A 14,717-nucleotide genomic window follows, 5' to 3' on the forward strand; every position below is an offset into this window, starting at 1 on the left:
TGTGATGTTCACACAATGACAAAATCACCTAACGACACATTTCTCAGAACATATCCCCATCATTAAGTGATGCATGACTGTATAAATACCAATGCTAATAACCTTTAATGAGTCTGCCTCTCTCTGCATGCATATTTAAAATAAAATAGCATTTTCTTTTATACAGTAAGTTAGTTAAAGCTGGTTTACTATTGTAACATTCTTGAGTTCCAAGCTTGAAACTGGAAATTCCCAATGGAAATATGAACTCACATTTACTATGAAATAGTTGCTGAAATGTTTGTTGAACTAAAGAGTGAGTGAATATAGGATGCATCCTGTAGAAGGAGATAAAATTACTGATGATGGTGTCCCAATATAGATAACTAAAAATAGTCCCCTTCCTTCATTTCAGTCTGGTAACACTTAAGATTTTTGTTTCTGGGGCCGACCCCATGGCATAGCGGTTAAGTGCGCGTGCTCTGCTGCTGGTGGCCCGGGTTTGGACCCCGGGCGTGCACAGACACACCGCTTGTCAGGCCATGCTGTGGCAGCGTGCCATATAACGTGGAGGAAGATGGGCACAGATGTTAGCCCAGGGCCAGTCTTACTCAGCAAAAAGAGGAGGATTGGCATGGATGTTACCTCAGGGCTGATCTTCCTCACAAAAAAAAAAAAAAAGATTTTTGTTTCTCTTCTTTGAGTGCTCCTCAAAGCTGATGAGCATTCTGAAGTTACCCAGATGGTGCTAATATTAGTTTCATTTGTGAAAATAAGACTTGAATTGTTATTAGTAAGTGTTTTAGTACTTAAACCATCCCATATCTGTTTTGTAATCAGGTCAAATATGACTCAAATAGGTCATAATAAGTGTCGTATATTTACTTACACTTATACTTCATCTCTTCCAAGTTCTTTTGCTTCTACATTTTTATTGCTATAGGACAGGGATGGTAACATTATGGGAGAAAGTGACACAATGGACATGAATTGGATATAGAATAATAGGACAGAATTCTGGGATACATGTGGGTACCAGTGGTGATATTAAGGCTTGAGGAAGACAAAGAAAGAAGTGAAAAACCTAAGAAAGGAGGTAGTTGAAGATAAAGAATAATAAAGAAGAGAGGAATAGGAGATAAAGAATGGTAGACCACACAAAGAACTACTTATAAGAGTTACTTACATCTATACTGATGGTTAATGGAGTGTTCTCTTGAAAACTAATTTCTTTATTAGATCATCTGCAAATTCAAAGATATTTATTCCTAACTGTAGATTTAGTACAAAGTAAGAAATAGTTCAGTAATTTCCTTTGTCCTGCGTATATGCATATTTGTTTTCATGTAGAGTCCGTGGAGAATCATGTATTGAAGACTCTTTTAAAAAGCAAGATACAGTTGACACTGCCTTAGATCACCTGCATAAACCATAAACCTTCTGACATCTTCAGTAGTAATTTAAAGTTGTTTTTCAATCTTGTTGAAAATATTGAATGAACTTTTGTTTTAAAGTCACAAAATGCTGTAATGTCCTTGAGTTATTGAAATTATGGCATATGGTTATTTTGTATCTTTATGCTTTGAACTCAGTGGTGAAAATTAAGATGTGAATATTGTGGTTATAACTGTTATGAAGAAATGTTTGTTGTACATAAGCCCTATAGGCGTATCTTATTTGACCTGCACTATATTTGAGAGGGATACCGTTTAGCCCTATAATAACAGGTTTGTCATAATGTTAATTGCATATTCATTCAATGTAAGGCTCTTTAGATACTTAGGGTGCTCTGGTGAGCAGGATAGCTACCGTGTCTTTCAGGGAAAGTCAGACAAATAAAGAAGACATTAGAGAAGTGTGATCAATATTATGACATAGGAAAGCACAAGGTGCTGTGGGAACTGATCAGAAAGAAGTGATATGGAAGCCGTAACTTGAAAGATAAGGAGGAGTTAGCCAGGAGAAGAGGACATCAAGATGTGTTATTGAAAGAAGAAACACGTATGAAGGGCCCAAGGCAAAAAAAATTTTTTTGAATATTACTTGTTGAGCAAGTGCAGGGAATATAGGGTAGAAAAGAGATTTAATCTGAGAAGTAGAATAGGGCCGGTTTAAGAGTGTGGGTTTACATAAAGGGAATGAGAAGTCTTTAAAGGGCCTTAAGTAGAGTACTGCCATGAATCATATTTGTTTTAAGGGGTTCTCTTTGGTTTCTGTGTGGAGAATGGATTGGAGGGAGCAAAACTGAAGGCAATAAAGTCAGTATATACTGTTCAGTGAGCCAGGTACAGAATGATAGTCTCCTTTAACAGGATGGTGGTTCTGTGAATGGAGAGAAGTGTAGATATCATTGAAAGCAGTAAGATTATTTTAAGAATTAAAAAAGGATCAAGGAAAGTGCACATTATTAGTGTTGTGAAGTCATTGGTGACTTAAAGTGCTTTTTCACATGGCATAGAAGATAGTGACTAAGTAGGTAAGGAAGTAGAGACAGGTAGTATAGACAATCATGTCACAAGAAGAGAAGTGGAAGCTATCTGCTTAGCTTCTTTCCATAAATAACTTAGATTTGGAGCATATACTGATAAATTAATTTTTGTAAAGTACTTAGAACATTACTTGGCTCAGAGTAATAATCTATTGTTAAAGAATTTTGACTCAGAATACTATCATATGTGTCAGATATAATAATAATAATAGTGATGATAATAATAATAGTAATGATCTTCTAAAAGCACATAAGTAAGAGTTGATGAGTTAGATTTTATTTCATGGTAGTCTGATAGAGTTACCATTTTCACTTTGTTGGTTTCTTATTCTTCCATGCTAAGACAAATAGTGAGGTGATTAGAGACTCAGAATCTGAAATCAGATTCTCTGAGTTTGCATTTTGTTCTGTTGCTAGCTAGTTATTTGGTTTTGGATAAATCTCTTAAACTCTAAGCCTCAGTGTCTGCTCAGTGCCTGGCATATAATAATAAGTCTTCATGTATTTGCTGAATTATTTTAAAAAAAGAATTTGAGGAAAAAAAATGTTACGGAAAAATTAGGATCAATCTTATAGCCACTTGTTCCTTCAAACCTATTCTACACCTTACTTAACACTAAAAAAGTTGCCATTCACTATCAATATTTTGATTTATATACTACTGTATCTACCTAAATGAATTTAAGTCCATGTTTGTATTTATCATAGCATCTAACAGTATGCTAGGTAAATTGTAAACACCTGATAATTGTTGGGTTTCTTTAAAGGCGGAAGATTTATTAAAAGGTTTAAAAAGAATGTATGTCAGGGGCCGGCCCGGTGGCGCAAGCGGTTAAGTGCGCGCGCTCCACTGCGGCGGCCCGGGGTTCGCTGGTTCGGATCCCGGGCGCGCACCGACGCACTGCTTGGTAAGCCATGCTGTGGCGGCGTCCCATATAAAGTGGAGGAAGATGGGCACCGATGTTAGCCCAGGGCCAGTCTTCCTCAGCAAAAAAAGGAGGAGGATTGGCGGATGTTAGCTCAGGGCTGATCTCCTCACAAAAAAAAAAAAAAAAAAAGAATGTATGTCAGTGACAGCATTCAGCTTGCTGAATGCTTTGTCTTCTACACTCCTCTCTTCACCTAGGCAAAATGTGATGTAAATACGGCCATTTTTTTTTTTTTTACATCTGAGGACTTCGTTTTTCTTGTAGTTCTACTTAAATTGTATGTGTTTTATTTCTTTTACTTAAAAACTCAAGTGTGCTTTATATTCTAGGTCCGGTTTATCACTAAAATATGGCATCCTAATATTAGTTCCGTCACAGGGGCTATTTGTTTGGATATCCTGAAAGATCAATGGTAAGAGATTTTGAATTCACCCTCTTCCCTCTCTCATATGAATTCTAAGACTGTATTTAGAGTATTAAATGTGTAATTGTCTCAAAACATAAGCATATATTATACTTTCTCTTATTTTGGACATTAATTTTAAAACTTTATGAAAATGTGTTATAATTCAGATCACAATCTATATTTAAATAGTGACTTATTAAGTATTGTCAGATGCTAGCTTTACATCCTCAAAAGTGTTGGATTTCATGTTATTTTCATAAATTTCATCCTTTGCTATCTCAGGAAGATATCTGTGAAAGAATAAAAAAAATTTAAGTATTGAAGTAATCAGCTCTGACTTGGGTGGAATTTAGGCTGCAAAAATGTTAAAAGTTGTGTTAACTGAGCACAGTTAAGGTTCTCAGATTCCACGAATGAGTACCTTTTTGGTAATATCTTCGTTTGGACAGCACTTTATAATGCTTTCACATGTTTTGTTTGATTTATCTTAACAGCATATTGTTTTAAGAGTTCTTGCTCTGGAGCCATTAGGTTCAAATCCTGGCTCTGCCGTTTACTAAGCTGTGTGGGCTTGAGCAGATTACCTAGTCTTTGTGCCTTAGTTTCCTCATCTGAAAAAATGAAGTTAATACCTGCTTCATAGGGCTGTTGAGAGGATTAAATGAATTGGTTTATTTAAGTCTTTTATACTAGAGCCTGGCATATTCTCACAATATGGATGGAAAAACTAAGACAAGAGGTCTAAAAAGACATTGGAATGAAAGAAAATAGTAATCAGTTAGGTGTTTGATTTGTTAAGAAAGGGAGAGAATTGAACCTGAACAAAGTGAAACAAGAATGACGACATTTAGTGTATGGGTGATTTGGTTTGTTTAGTAACTGGATAAACAGGTGAGAGTTGCTGGTTTTGTTTTGTTTCTTTTTCCATTCTAACAGCACATCTGAGTCAAGACTCTCCCTCAGTAGATCATCTCTTAGAATATAGTTTCTAATTCATATTCTATGGAATATAGATTAAACTATATTCCATATTGTTAAAAACATTGAACAGTGTGAAATAGACCTAACTTTATCTTCTGTCATTCATTTGATTTGTGACTTTTCACAATTTATTGAATTTTAAAATCATCTCCAGGGCCCCTTACAAGTGTATCATTTGGTGATACTAATGAATATTTGCAGTTCTAGAGACATTGTGCTTTTTTCAGTTGGTTTCCAGGACATCAGTTCTTCTATTCTCCCCCTCCTGTGCCCACTCCCAGACTCCTTAACCATGTAGTTCCTCCCTCATCTCCTGCAGCTTTGCACATGAGAATGCTTTAGGGCTAAGTCTTGACCTCCACTCCTTTCCGTCTATGTTCACCTCCTTGGTGAGCTCATCTGATTTCATGACTTCACTGTTTATATACTAGCAACTCACAGATTTATCCTTCCTGAACTCTAGACTAATGTCCTGCTACCTCCTTAACGTCTATATGTACTTGTATACGTAATGAACATCTCAAACTTAAATGTGTTGAAAACTGAACTAATATTCCCCTAATCCAAAACATGCTTCAACCCATCTAAGTTGTTGGCAACTACATTCTTGCGGTTGCTCAGGCCAAAACCTCATCATGATCCTTGGTTTTTCTTTCTCTGATACCCTGTACCCCTGTCTGCAAATCCTCTTGGTGAAACCTCCAAAATCTTAGCAGCAGCTTCACTACTACTGCCTTGGTCTAAGTCTCATTACCTCTTGCCTGGATGATTACAGTAGTCTGCCCCCCTCCTTCTGACTTTGCCCTACTCAGGCTGTTCTCAGCAGCCAAAATGATACTCTGTCTCTCTCCACCGCCCCGCCCCCCCCACTTTAAAAACAAATAAAGGTCCAGGCTAAAGTCTTCCACTGACTTCCCTTTTTGCTGTTAAGCCAGCAGTACTACTTCTGATTATCTCTCTATAGATAGTTGAAAGATCATGGTGTATATATGTATAGGGAGAGAACTTGAATTTTTGTACCAAAATACTTTATATTAACTATTCTCATTTCCTAAGGTAGGTGAAATAGCTGAATTTAGTCTTGTTTCATATGTATGTAATCGAAAAGTTAAAAGATATCAGACACATCAGATAAAATAGGTAAGATTGGATATCCATGTATTTGTTCCCGCCCATCCCCAGCTTTGTTGCGGTATAATTGACATTCAGTGGATAACCATGTTTGAGAGTGAGTGTTTAGGCTTCAGAACTGGAATTTGATAAATAAAGATAATGATCTTAGGAAAAATAAATTGAATAAACATTGAATAATTTGGGACAAGTATGCTAGAAAACAATTTGTTGATCTTGGTCTTTTATTAATACATGTGGATGGTGATCTACCTTTAATATTTAACATCTTACATTAGTATGGTTTATTTCTTAACTCCGTAACTTAGCAGATGTGGAAACTATTTTTGACATTTTTCCACAGATATCTATTTTGACTAAAAGTGTTTATTTACCTGGGGAAGAAAATGACAACACATAAAAATTGCACTCACGGGCCGTCCCGTGGCTTAGCGGTTGTGTGCGCGTGCTCCGCTACTGGCGGCCCGGGTTCGCATCCTGGGCGCGCACCGACGTACTGCTTCTCTGGCCGTGCAGAGGCTGCATCCCACATACAGCAGCTAGAAGAATGTGCAACTATGACATACAACTGTCTACTGGGGTTTTGGGGGAAAAAAAGGAGGAGGATTGGCAATAGACGTTAGCACAGAGCCGGTCTTCCTCAGCAAAAAGAGGAGGATTAGCATGGATGTTAGCTCGGGGCTGATCTTCCTCACACACAACACAAAAAAAATTGCACTCAATGATACTGCCCTTCCAAAAGACGTGAACAGGCACTAAGAGAATATCTAGATGGTCTGTAAGCTATGCTTAGCATCATTAGTCATCAGGGAAATGCAAATTAAAATCACAGTTAGATACCACTACACACTTGTGAATGGTTCTCGTGCGTTGCTGGTAGGAATGTGGTTCAACCACTGAACCAGCAGTATCTACCAAAGCTAAACACACCTTCAATATGGCCCAGCAGTTGCACTCCTAGGTATAGCCAAGGGAAAGCCAAGAGAAATGAGTGCATATGTCCACCAAAAGACTTGTACAGGAATATTCATAGCATGTTTATTTAAACTGGAAATAACCCAAATGTCTGTCAACTAGAAAATGGATATGTAATGGTATAATTGTATAGTGGAACATACACTTATGCATAGCAGTAAAAAAAAAAAAAGAAAAAGCATATTGACACAAACAACATGGAGGATTCTCCCAGACATGTTGAGTGACAAAAGGCAGACACGAAAGAGTACATACTGTACGATTCCGTTTTTATGAAATTTAAGATAAGCCAAAACTAATTTATGGTGATAGAAATTAGGACAGTGGTGGAGGTAGGTGAGGGTTGTGAATGGGAGGGCCAAGAGTGAGGCTTTTTGAGTGCTGGAAATAACTATATTTTGATCTAGGTGCTGGTTAAATAACTATATTTTGATCTAGGTGCTGGTTATGTGGGTGTATACGTATATAAAAATTCATCCAGCTGTACAGCATTTTACTCAGCTTATTATACCTTAATAAAAAATTATAACGAGGGCCGGCCCCGTGGCTTAGCGGTTAAGTGCGTGCGCTCCAATGCAGGCGGCGCAGGTTCGGATCCCGGGCGCGCTCAGACGCACTGCTTCTCCGGCCATGCTGAGGCTGCGTCCCACATACAGCAAATAGAAGGATGTGCAACTGTGACATACAACTATCTACTGGGGCTTTGGGGGAAAAATAAATTAATTAATTAAATTTAAAAAAAAATTATAACGAAAAAGTTGCCATGCTCTATGAATGAAGTAGCATTCATTGTTTTTGAATAGATTATTTATTGAAGGTCTTCTGGAAGATCCTTAACAGAAAAGTTAGTCAACAATACAAACAATTTATGGGCTTATTCTACATATTAAATACAGGCCCTACTGAGTCCATGTGAATGAATATTTAATTAACCATATTTAACTGTGCTTATTGATTTGAGATCTGAGCAAAATTAATGTACTGAGGATAGATTTATAAGGTACTCTGGCTTATTCATATCGTCCACTGAGTAATTAAAATTAGCTAACACATTTTGAAATTTCATACTCCTATTTGCCTGTTAGGATTTGTTTTTAGTTGATTTAAACTAATTTTACGCACTGACTCCTAAAAATCTCAATGCAATATGAATGTAATCAGTACTATGGGAAAAGAACAATAAATGGAATAAAAGATTTTATTTTCAATTGTATACTTTTTCACATTACTAAATTTAGATTTAAAAGTTAAGAGTTAATGTAGAATAGTCCAAAAATATACACATTTCTTTAACCCATCAAAGATGTTATAGTTTCTATAGTATTTAGGGGCAGAAGAGTAGGTTCTGTTTTGGTATTAATTTTATTACAAGTAATTATTAAAACAATGTCATTGTTTATCATTAATTTTGTGTTTAGCGTTTTAAAACTTTGCTTTTAGGTTTCTTTTTAGCTAACTAATTCTTTTTTTTTTTTTTTTTTTTTTTTTTACATTTTTATTGATATTTTAATGGTTTCTAACATTGTGAGATTTTGGGTTGTACATTTTTGTTTGTCCTTCACCCCATATATGACTCCCTTCACCCCTTGTGCCCACCCCCCACCCCCACTTCCCGGGTAACCACAGTCCAGTTTTCTCTGTCCATGTGTTTGTTTATATTCCACATATGAGTGAGATCATACAGTGTTTGTCTTTCTCTTTCTGGCTTATTTCACTTAACATAATACGCTCCAGGCCCATCCATGTTGTTGCAAATGGGACGATTTTGTCTTTTTTTATGGCTGAGTAGTATTCCATTGTATATATATACCACATTTTCTTAATCCAATCGTCAGTCGAGGGACACTTAGGTTGCTTCCACTTCTTGGCTATGGTGAATAATGCTGCAATGAACATAGGGGTGCATAAGCCTCTTTGGATTGTTGATTTCAGGTGCGTTGGATAGATTCCCAGTAGTGGGATGGCTGGATCATAGGGCATCTCTATTTTTAATTCTTTGAGGAATCTCCATACCGTTTTCCATAGAGGCTGCACCAATTTGCATTCCCACCAGCTGTGTATGAGGGTTCCTGTTTCTCCACATCCTCTCCAACATTTGTTGTTTTTTGTCTTGGTGATTATAGCCATTCTAACGGGCGTGAGGTGGTATCTTAGTGTTGTTTTGATTTGCATTTCCCTGATGATTAGTGATGTTGAGCATCTTTTCATGTGCCTATTGGCCATCTGTATATCTTCCTTGGAGAAGTGTCTGTTCATTTCCTCTGCCCATTTTTTGATCGGGTTGTTTGTTTTTTTGTTGTTCAATTGTGTGAGTTCTTTATATATTATGGAGATCAACCCCTTGTCAGATGTATGTTTTGCAAATATTCTCTCCCAGCTGGTTGGTTGTTTGTTCATCTTGATTCTGATTTCATTTGTCTTATAAAAGCTCTTTAGTCTGATAAAGTCCCACTTGTTTATTTTTTCTTTAGTTTCCCTAGTCTGGGTAGGCGTGTCATCCGAAAAGATTCCTTTAAACCCAATGTCAAATAGTGTGTTGCCTATATTTTCTTCTATGAGTTTTATAGTTTCAGGTCTCACCTTCAGGTCTTTGATCCATTTTGAGTTAATTTTTGTGTATGGCGATAGCACATGGTCCACTTTCATTCTTTTGCATGTGGATGTCCAGTTTTCCCAACACCATTTATTGAAGAGACTTTCCTTTCTCCATTGCATGTCCTTAGCACCTTTGTCGAAAATTAGCTGTCCGTATATGTGTGGTTTTATTTCTGGGCTTTCAATTCTGTTCCATTGATCTGTGTGTCTGTTTTTGTACCAGTACCATGCTGTTTTGATTACTATTGCTTTGTAGTATGTTTTGAAGTCAGGAATTGTGATGCCTCCTGCTTTGTTCTTTTTCTTTAGGATTTCTTTAGCTATTCGGGGTCTTTTGTTGCCCCATATAAATTTTAGTATTCTTTTTTCTATTTCTGTGAAGAATGTCATTGGGATTCTGATTGGGATTGCATTGAATCTGTAGATTGCTTTAGGTAATATAGACATTTTAACTATGTTTATTCTTCCAATCCACGTGCATGGGATATCTTTCCATTTCTTTATGTCATCGTGGATTTCCCTCAATAATGTCTTGTAGTTCTCATTGTATTAGCTAACTAATTCTTAGTGTTTATAAACACCTCCCCAACATTTTGTTATGAAAACTTTCAAGCATACAGAAAACTTACAGCTTCTTCTTGAGATTGTTACGAATTGAATCAAAAGTTAAAGCTCCAGATTTTTCCATCAGTCTTGAGGGCAAACTATTCCTTTTAATATGTTCAACTTTAGGTCTTTAGTTTCTGATTTTTGAAGTCGTAACTCCAGAGGTCTGTAAATAGTTTGAGAGTGTCTTCCCAATAAAGACCCTGCAAATGAAAGAAGTAGAAATTTTTTATGTAATTGTAAAATATATATGACAAAATTTGCCATCTTAAATGTTGTGTTTCTTTAGTTGACATATAATATTGTAATCTTACCTGTTTTAAATTGTATAGTTGAGTAATAATATAGTCACTTGTGGTGCAACGAGTCTCCAGAACTCTTTTTTTTTTTTTAATAAGACAATTTTTTAAAGCAGTTTTAGATTCACAGCAAAATTGAGAGGAAAACACAGAGATTTCCCATATACTCCCTCCCCCTACACATACATAGCCTACTCCATTATCAACATCCTCCACCAGAGTGGTATATTGTTACAGTTAATGAACCTGCATTGGCATATCTCAATCACCCAAAGTCCATAGTTTACATATAGTTCACTCTTCGTGTTATAGTTTTGGTTTTTTTTTTTTGGTGAGGAATACCAGCCTTGAGTTGACATCCATCACCGATCCTCCTCTTTTTGCTGAGGAAGACTGTGCCTGGGCTAACATCTGTGCCCATCTTCCTCTACTGTATATGTGGGACACCTGTCACAGCATGACTTGACAAGCAGTGCGTAGGTTCGCGCCAGGGATCTGAACCTGCGAACTCTGGGCTGCTGAAGCAGAACGCACGAACTTAACCGGCCGGCCCCCGGTGTTACACATTCTATGGGTTTGAACAAATGTGTAATGACAAGTATACATCATTATGGTGTACAGAGTATTTTCACTGCCCTAAAAAGCCTCTGCCTCTTCATCCCTCCACCCTACCCACCAGAACTCTTTTCATCTTGCAAAACTGAAACTCTGTACCCATTAAACAATAACTTCCCATGCCGTCCTCTCTCTAGGCCATGATAACCACCATTCTGCTTTCTGTGTCTATGATTTTGACTACTCCAGGTACTGCATGAATCATAGTATTTATCCTTTTTTTCCAGGCTTCACTTAACATAATGTCTTCAGGATTCATCTGTGTTGTAGCATGTGTCAGGTTTTTCTTCCTTTTTAAGGCTGAATAATATTCCATTGTATTTAAATACCACATTTTGTTCATTCATTGGTTGATGGAAACTTGGGTTGCTTCCACCTTATGGCTATGTGAATAATGTTTGTTAAGAATATGGGTGTACAAATATCTGTTTGAGTCCCTACTTTCAATTATTTTGGGTATATATCCAGAAGTAGAATGGCTAGATCATATGGTAATTTTATGTTTAATTTTTTTGAGGAATTGCCATACTGTTTTCTGTAGAGGTTGCTCCATTTGGCGTTCCCACCAGCAGTGCACAAGGATTCCAATTACTCCACATCCTCACCAACAACTGTTATTTTCTATTTTTTTTATAGTAGTCATCCTAATGGGTGTGGTGGTATTTCATTGTTCGATTTACATTTCCCTAATGGTTAATGATGTTAAGCACCTTTTCATGTGCTTATCAGCTATTTGTATATCTTCTTTGGAGAAATGTTTGTTCAAGTCCTTTCTCATTTTTTAATCAGGTTTGTTTTTTGTTGTTGAGTTGTAGGTGTTCTTTATATATTCTAGATAGTAACCCCTTACCAGATACATGATTTGCAAATATTTTCTCCCATTCTGTGGGTTGCCTTTCACTCTGTTGATTGTATTCTTTGCACAGGAGGTTTTTATTTTTTATTTTTTTTCTCTCTACACAGAAGTTTTATTTTTTTTTTTTAAAGATTTTATTTATTTATTTTTTCCCCCCAAAGCCCCAGTAGATAGTTGTATGTCATAGCTGCACATCCTTCTAGTTGCTGTATGTGGGACTCGGCCTCAGGATGGACGGAGAAGTGGTGCCTCGGTGCGCACCCGGGATCCGAACCCAGGCCGCCAGCATCGGAGCGCGCGCACTTAACCACCAAGCCACGGGGCCGGCCCTACACAGAAGTTTTAAATTTTGATGTATTTGTAGACCGATTTCTCTATTTTTTTCTTTTGCCTGTGCTTTTTTTTTAAAGATTTTATTTATTTATTTTCCCCCCAAAGCCCCAGTGAATAGTTGTATGTCATAGCTGCACATCCTTCTAGTTGGCTGTATGTGGGACACGGCCTTAGCATGGCCGGAGAAGCAGTGTGTTGGTGCACGCCCGGGATCCCAACCCGGGCCGCCAGCAGCAGAGCGCGAGCACTTAACCGCTAAGCCACGGGGCCGGCCCTTGCCTGTGCTTTTGATGTCATATCTGAGAAATCTTGCCAACTCCAGTGTCATAAATCTTTCGCCCTGTTTTCTTCTAAGAGTTTTGCAGTTTAGGTCTTAGATTTAGGTCTTTGATCTATTTTGAGTTTTTTTTTTTTTTTTTTTTTTTTTGGTGAGGCGATGAGCCCTGTGCTAACATCTGCCAATCCTCTTCTTTTTTTGCTGAGGAAGACTGGCCCTGGGCTAACATCCATGCCCATCTTCCTCCACTTTATATGGGACGCTGCCACAGCATGGCTTGCCAAGCAGTGCGTAGATGCGCTTCCGGGATCCGCACCGGCGAACCCCCGGCCGCCGCAGCGGAGCGTGCACACTTAACTGCTTGCACCACCGGGCCATCCCCTTGAGTTAATTTTTTATATGGTATAAGGCAGGGGTCCAACTTCTTAGTTTTGAGAGCTCATCAAGTTTTAAAGAAAAATGTTTATTGCCTCGTTGAGATATAAATATATAAAGCTACCTAGGTGATGTTATTAAGATTTTGCTAAGATTTGTAGGATTTAAATGGCTTTTACTTTACATGCTTTCATGTTTTTATTGGAAGTTAAAATAATTTGAATTTAATAATTTTAGTATGAAATACTTTGAGTGAAGATTTTTCTTCAATATTCAGATAAATTTCCTTGAAAGAAATAATTGTATTAATTAAAAATTATGTAACTTAAGATTTTGTTTATAGTGATGTTATGGATTTTTAAATTAGGATGCTTAAACAAGTCCATTGGGATATTAGAGTAGCCAGCTTAACTTTGTATATTCTGTTTCTGTGATATTTTGTATTTTTGTCCTATTTTGGGTGGTTTAAGTCAGCTTCATGCTGATACATCTAGGCAGCTTTTGATGTGCATGTGCCTTTAAACATTCTCTTTAAAATTACCCAAACATTGGGGCTGGCCCGGTGGTGCAAGTGGTTAAGTGCTCGCGCTCCGTGGCAGCAGCCTGGGGTCTGCAGGTTCGGATCCTGGGCGTGCACCGACGCACCGCTTGTCAAGCCATGCTGTGGCAGCGTCCCATATAAAGTAGAGGAAGATGGCCATGGATGTTAGCTCAGGGCCAGTCTTCCTCAAGGAAAAAAGGGGAAGATTGGCATCAGGTGTTAGCTCAGGGCTAGTCCTCCTCACACAAAAAAATAAATAAATAAAATAAAATAAAATTACCCAAACATAAAATGAAATTAGAGTAGCGTACTTTTTTTGTGTGTGAGGAAGACGGGCCTGAGCTAACATCCATTTCCAGTCTTCCTCTTTTTGCTGAGGAGGAGTAGCCCTGAGCTAACATCTGTGCCCATATCCCTCTGTTTTTTTTTTGTATATAGGATGCCGCTACAGCGTGGCTTGATGAGCAGTGTGTAGATCTGCCCCTGGGATCTGAACCCGAGAACCCTAGGCCGCCGAAGCAGAGTGCACAAACTTAACCACTACACCACTTGGCTGGCCCAAGAGTAGTGTACTTCTAATTAAGAAAGATTTCACCTTGTTATAGTGGTAATGGCAGTACCAGAATGAACATTTAAGGTCTAAATTTGGGTTTTTATGCTTTGACTCCAGTCTTAAAAGAATATTGTCCATTCTAAAGATGTTAACAACTGTTGATTGAAAATTACTTGGGTAAGCTCTTAGGAAATTTAGCACCTTAGTCTAAAAAAACAATTTCTGTTTTCCCAGCCCTATTTCAGAATTAGAAATTTTCATCATGTAAAACTATATAGCAGTTTAAAAAACTTCTAAAATTCTGTTCTCTTTTTAATGCTAGTTTAGCATTTCAGCTAATTTTTAAACGTCATTACCAGTCTTTTCCTATTCTTGTAGCTTCTCTGAAAGGATAAATTGATCAATAAAAATTTTTATTCTGATAGCATTTTAGATAAAGAGCCATTTGATGTGTAATTTTTCTCTAATATATAAAATACAGACCTAAAGATATGATACTGATTTTATTACATTAGAACAGCCTTTCTCAATTAGCTTAAGCTATAATGAACTAAAGCAGTATTTCTCAAACATTAGCTTGCATTAGAATCACTTGGAGTACCAGTTAAACCACCCCAGAATTTCTGATTCAGTAGGACTGGGATGAGGCTGAGAATGTTCATTTCTTACAAGTTCCCAGGTAGGGCCGGCCCCGTGGCTTAGCGGTTGGGTGCGTGCGCTCCGATGCGGGCTGCCCGTGTTCGGATCCCGGGCGCGCACAGACGCACTGCTTCTCCGG

General features: G+C 37.6%; 1 protein-coding gene across 1 annotated transcript in view; it reads left to right on the forward strand.

The window, feature by feature from the left end:
- The window catches only part of UBE2K (ubiquitin conjugating enzyme E2 K), a 70,694-nt gene that overhangs the window by 48,665 nt on the left and 7,312 nt on the right, over nt 1-14,717 (forward strand). The window contains exon 4 of the mRNA XM_058546918.1: nt 3,726-3,808. Within this exon, the coding sequence (XP_058402901.1) occupies nt 3,726-3,808 (83 nt within the window). The remainder of the gene's footprint in view (nt 1-3,725; nt 3,809-14,717) is intronic.

This window comes from Diceros bicornis, chromosome 8, assembly GCF_020826845.1.
Source record: "Diceros bicornis minor isolate mBicDic1 chromosome 8, mDicBic1.mat.cur, whole genome shotgun sequence".
Lineage (NCBI taxonomy): Eukaryota > Metazoa > Chordata > Mammalia > Perissodactyla > Rhinocerotidae > Diceros > Diceros bicornis.